Source organism: Thunnus thynnus, chromosome 6 (assembly GCF_963924715.1).
Source record: "Thunnus thynnus chromosome 6, fThuThy2.1, whole genome shotgun sequence".
In the NCBI taxonomy this organism is placed as follows: Eukaryota; Metazoa; Chordata; class Actinopteri; order Scombriformes; family Scombridae; genus Thunnus; species Thunnus thynnus.
Window position 1 is genome coordinate 25,303,623 of NC_089522.1, and position 6,358 is coordinate 25,309,980.

At 37.9% G+C, this 6,358-nt stretch overlaps 1 protein-coding gene across 1 annotated transcript; it reads right to left on the reverse strand.

The window, feature by feature from the left end:
- Nucleotides 1–229: 229 nt before the first annotated feature.
- Nucleotides 230–4,171, reverse strand: tnfrsf9a (tumor necrosis factor receptor superfamily, member 9a). The gene is made up of 7 exons (XM_067592913.1): nt 3,748–4,171; nt 3,103–3,222; nt 2,851–2,988; nt 2,693–2,765; nt 2,442–2,557; nt 2,168–2,344; nt 230–2,024 (listed from the first exon to the last, which is right to left on the reverse strand). The coding sequence occupies exons 1-7, from the start codon at nt 3,878–3,880 to the stop codon at nt 1,909–1,911; spliced, it is 873 nt and encodes a 290-aa protein (XP_067449014.1). The 5' UTR covers nt 3,881–4,171; the 3' UTR covers nt 230–1,908.
- Nucleotides 4,172–6,358: the final 2,187 nt, after the last annotated feature.

A 6,358-nucleotide genomic window follows, 5' to 3' on the forward strand; every position in this document is an offset into this window, starting at 1 on the left:
GACTTATATTGTACTGTAGTAACACATCTCTAGGCAGCACCTGTGAACTTCTTGGCCTTTCAACAGAGATCACTTCACTTGAGTTGTGACTCATACATATTCAGTGATACATTACTATGAATGTGGGCTAACGTTTTCACCCCTAAGCCCACATAGCACATTTCCTAAATGTTCCATTTCAGTAGAAAGATCACGCCTGCTACAGTTCAGAAAAGAAATATGTTTTAAAAAAAAAAAAAAAAATTCCACTTGGTCTCACGTAGCTGCCCACTCTATTGTGCTAGAAGACAAACAACAAGAAGTACAGGACTGATTGTGGGTTTTCCACATGACCCTTGAACCTCATTTTGATGTTGTGTGCCAATTATATTTGCCAACTATGTAGTTCTCCTGAGGATTTCCCATATGACACAGATATGATAGGAATCTCAAAGATATATGTGAAGAAGACGTTCAGGACAGACAGGGGAGTTTTCCAAATGACCCTTTAGCTTTATTTGATCTTTTGTTTGCCCATCATATTTATAACGTGTGCAGTTGTCCTGACGAATTCACATATGACACACTTAATAGGAATCTCAAAGATGTACGTGCAAAGAGCATGACTTATCACATCATCTCAGATTTCTCTTGGCATACCCAATGTGCTTTCTATTCAAGAGGAATGTTTCAGCTTGCCAAAGAGAGCTGTTAACTAACATCTTTGCCTCATTAAAAAACAGACCAAAGTAGATATCGAGGACACTCTGTTGCTTTAACAAGTGTTGTAGGATAACAGATATTCAGAAAAAGGGAAACTCCCATACTGGACTTTTTGATGCAAATGATACAGTAGGTAAGTCCATAATTCCTGGTAATGTAAAGTAGGCCAAAAGGGATAGCATTTTAGTTTTTTTCACGGTCTATAATACTATCCCCATCCATAGACAAGTTTAAATAATAAGCCAACATCTGTTTACAGAAAAAAAAAAAGAAACATTAACTTAATCTGTCATTGCTCTAACAATGCAGCTGCAACATAATTGAGGCTACAGATGTACAAATTCAGCAGTAAACTGGTTTTTAGGTTGAGCATTGGTTCCTGAGAAAACAATAACATCTATTTAAGGAGACATATGTGGGCTCAGCATCAGGTTTAACTAAAACCTGTCTGTTGTCAGACTTGGTACACCAACTACACACCCACTTGCACTTTAAATTGCACTTACATGCAACAGCCCAGACATGCAAATATCAAAGCAGCCAAAATCATTCACATTAAACACTATAGTATTATATTACACAGTCCTTAGTCTAAATGGCACTTGCTTTCTGTGAACTTGTGCCATTTTGTTTGAAAGTTTAAGTAGTTAGAAATGTTTGTTATTGTTAGTTTTGTTTTTTTTACAGTTATCTGGCACCAAACTTAATCGAATAACTTAAAACCTCCCATAGCTATTTTAGGATTACTGTATCTTTTAAGCTTAACTGAAAGGGAAGAAACATAGCTGCACTGTCCGCTAAAATTTACATGATGAATATGATGTAACACTACTGATGTAGTGATGTCCACTTTGTTTTTCCCCTCAGAATTTCCCATCCTTCTCCGTGTCATAAAAAAGATCACTGTATAATTGTATCCTGGTATAATTATTAAGCCAAGTCTCGCCTGTAACCTGACTTAAAAGCTTTGGTTATTTCCAATTAAGGAAAGCAGGGTGGATAAAAGACAGCTGGGTGAACACAGTGTTCTGTTTCCTCTTTTTAGACCCAAGTAAATTCACATAACAAAGACATCTTACAAACTTGTGGCTGAGTATTACAAAGAAGGATCTCATGTTATTCGGGATATCCTGACTTCTCTCCCTGAATTCAACAAAACTTTGACAGGTATTTCAGATTTCAGAGTGGGGTCCAGTCCCCTTCCATTCATGCAATGAGCGGGAATGAGGAGTCCTTGGAGGCCAGCGACTCTGAGCTGCTGCCCTGCTCTTGCTGGGCCTCGTGGAAACTGCACTCTATGGCCACCAATGTACAGGGGTCATCTAAATAAGATAAAGACAACAGATCAAATATTTCCTTATTGTAGTTGTAAATGACTTGATGAACAACCCATATAAACACCATCATTCATGTAACATGGTCAGGACAATGTCTGACATCTGCTGACATGTGCAGTGGTAATTACCTGTAGGGGTTCTGATTATCTGTGGTTTTATGGGAGTCTTCTCTGTTGGCTTCCCACGGTGGATTTTCACAGACACAGTGATGATCATAATGATGAAGATGATAAAGGCCATCAGAACTATGGTGGGGACCACGAATAAGGCCAGTGGCCACTCATCTTCTATGAGATCAGTTACAGCTGAACCAGGTACAAAACAGAAACACATTATAGCTGGCTTCAAATAAAGGTAAATATTAAAGCACAATGACACTAGAGGAGCAAAATCAGCTCTTACTAGGTTGGTTTGGTTTGGTTGGTCCAGGATGAGTAACTGCTGAAATGTTCTCACACTTGATGTCATTAAATTCATCCCCCATGGCAACAATGACCTGGTGATCTGGATTGGGACACCTTTGAAAAAAAATAAAACAGTGACAGAAGGATTCCTGTGATTTTTCTGGTATGTCATCAAATCTGTCAACAACAACAACAACAAAACATGGTCACAATAGTAGATGTTAATTTTCAAAACAGGGTGTTTCTCACTTTTTACTCCTTGGTTTACACTTCTGGTGATCTTGGTCATTGAAGGTTCCTTCAGGACACTTTCTGCAAGCACCTGTGACAGACAGTTGACTTGTCAATCAATATAACCTGTAAATCTAGAGCGTGTGTGTGCTATAGTCATTTTTAATTTTACTTACGGTCCTTTGTAGGTTCCTCGCCTTTGCCACACTTTTTATAACAGAAGGAACAGCGCTTATCACCACAGGTGAGTCCCTCTCTACAACGACACTGTGTGTCAGTTGTGGCTGTGCACTCTTTGTCAAGGACTTGAGCCCCTACACATATGACATGGAGAGAGAGAGAGTTCTTACATCTTCTAATTTTACAGATTTCAAGATCTTTCAAGAGAAATGTCCGATGCAGTTTTATAACCAGTAGGATATACTAACCCACACACTGTGTACACCTTTTACACCGGAAGGCTTGAGACTCATCAGTGTAAGTCCCGGACTCACAAGGAGTACAAAGATCTTTTGGGTCTACACCACACTTTTTGACCAGGCGGTGTCCTACAAACACACAAAGAACAGACACTAATAGCTATGCTGTAAACTGTGTCACATCACATCAGCTCTTTCAATAGCAGGTCATGTAACGGGTTATTCATGAAAACAAAAACATTTATTGTCTACTGTTTTGGGATTACAATGACTTATACAAGTACATATCACAACTCCAAATTTCATTTATCAGTTGTATCATTCCACTCTTTTTTTCTTTGTTGTGGTATTAGCTGAAAAACCACTGAAACTATATTCGGTTAGATGCAACCACCATGGAGGAGCTGCTCAAAGGCTGGAATATAATTTTTTTTTATCCACAGAGAAAAGAGAGCATAACTCAAAAGGCTTTTTACTATTATTAGATACTACATGGAAATACTTAAACTCTTTGATTGTGAGTTAAATGCTAACATATTTTTATAACAACTGAGTTTATATTGAAAATGAGCAGAAAGGACAGCACATTCAATCAATTTCATCCATTCAAATTCATAGGGACATGTTATGATCAATATCTCCTTTATTACTCACCTGGATGACACTGATCACAGCAAACATCAGTCTTCCCCTCCGGTGTCCATCTCATGCAGCCAGTCTGTCCCACACTGCTCAAACAGCCCTGGACGAGCAGAGAGAGTCCCAATGCCCACAGGATGACAGCCATACTGTTTTCAGCTCTCCAACTTTGTAGTATGATGATACAGCAACCCGAGGAAAGATGCAGGTAATCCAATCCAAGAAATATTCCAGGTTTTTGGAAAAAAAATCCACTCAGTTTTTTGTTTCTCTGAATCTGTAGCTTTAGTCTAAAATATATGACAGTCCTCAAAAGTCATCTAAAGTCTTTAGGCAGTCATGTTATGGGGTTGAAAAATAACTTGTCATATGAAGAAATATGTCTGTGCTCTGCCTCAGAGAGTGCTAAATACTAACCACTGCCAGCTGAGCTTACTTTTCATACTCATACTTTCTTTCTGCAGGGGGCGGGCCCTACTGCATCACTACGATTGACAGTCAGATAAAATATGAAAGTGTGTAGATGTCCTAACTGGAAAGTACATTTTAATCCTTACAAATGACAAACTATAGCCTGTTTGCATTTCATTTGAATAATTGTAAACAGATATGGCTCATTTCCTTCAGTGAGAATCAATATACTGCAAGAACCAGAAACAGAACAATCAGTATTAAGTTATAAATACATAAGAGTTGTGTAGCTGGTAAAAAACAAACAAACAAAAACAAACTATTAACAGACCTGGCTCTAGTATTCTGCTCTTTCGTTCTACCACAGCTGCTTTAGGTAAATACATGCCAACAGTGCATGAATGGACTTCCTGATTATGAATTTGATAGTAGCTTACGCGGTACCTATCACGTTAGTTCCACTCTGTTCATTTAAACTGGGACTACTCACACATATATGAAGTCCCCTTGAGTTCATGCAAGTTCCTCTTTTTAGCAGTACAGCCTATAAAGAGAGTGGCTGATGAATGAGGTTTTGACTAAGTCTCAGTGACACATGGACACATAAGTTCTCCTGGAAACCAGCTTCACACAAAAACAAGCAAACAAACAAACAAAAAAACAGCCTTGGATGTCCAGACTACTTCCTATGATGAAGTTCTTAGTTAAAGTTTTAAATTACAGCATTGTCTTCTTGTTTTTGCCACCATGCTACGCTTGTTCCAACAAGAAATTAAAAACAGTGTGTATGTTTACTACACATGTACCATTTTTTTAAACTCACTATTGTATAGCTGAAAAGCCACAACTCCAAGGTGTGTTGGGGCAAACTAATATGCCATAAATAAGTTTAAACCAAGTCATTACAAGTATCATTATTGTAGCTTTTTTGTGTGCTTGTACTTTTTGAGTACATTGTAAAATCAATAATTACACATTTACTTATGCATATTGTTGATACAGCATTGCAGTTAACTGTTTTTAGAATAGCAAATAGCCTACGGGGACCGGGGACTTTCTTTTTCTCAGGGGATGCATGAAAGACAACTCACCAAAAGCCACAAAACCCAGCTGAAAACTTTGAAAATGTTTTTTGTTTGTTTATTTCAACAGCATGACAGGGTTTTTTTTTTAATCTATAAATGAAGACATTGCTTAAATATCACATGAATTTGGGAAATAGAGAGCATGACAGCCACAAGGTCACATCCACAAGCTAGTAATGTGTTGACTAATGTGGTGAGTCATGTTAAGCAATAATAGTACTCACAATAGGAATCACGTGTTTACTTTAGGGCACTAAAAAGTTTAAAATTTTCCTTTGTTTGCTCTAATCTCTGTATGTCAGTTGTATGGCTGGTAATTAACACTTTTAATTCCCTTTATTATTGACTAGAACAATAAGCCCTCAAGATAGGGAAACTGAAAGGAAAAGTGCAGTATAAATACCTCCTTCCTCTAAAATGAAAGTATGGCATTCAAGGGGCTACTGATCTGTTTAGATGAATCATCAATGTGTTCAATCCCAAATAAAGTTCACGTTGTTTTTAAATTTACTGAGAAAAGGGAACTGTTGTCTCCTTACGGTAAGTACTTTGACTTTGGAAAATGGGGAATTTTGCTGACTAATGATGAGACGGTATGTGACTAAGTTATATCACAGTCCATCTCATTAAGGTCACTTGAGTATGTTATATCTTATCCTCTGACTAATGCTTCAAAATTTAGTGCAAAAAAAAAGACGTCATTACCACAGCATCTGCCTGCTGTGTCATGCTTAAAATATTTCATGATCATTAAATGACATTTTATAGATTTCACCTTTGACATTATAATGCATCGTCGTCAGCCTACTATGGTCCGCCTACATTAAGACCATACGTATGTTACATGAGACGGTGATGTCAAAAAGTCGGCACCTCATCTGCCTACTCATCTCTTAGCCAAGAAACACTTCCCACACTTATCATTCCCCTAAATTCAGTTATGAAACACAGTAAACCCCAATAGCTCAATTAACATACTGGCTTGGGGAATACTTTTGATTTGCTCAGTAGGTGGTGTTGTAAGGATATTCTGCTGGTAAATGAGGGTGTGTGTGTGTGTGTCAGGAGGGGGGGGGGGTATTTATTTGCATGTAGGCTGACATCAGCTTCAGTGCAAGACAAAGAGCAAC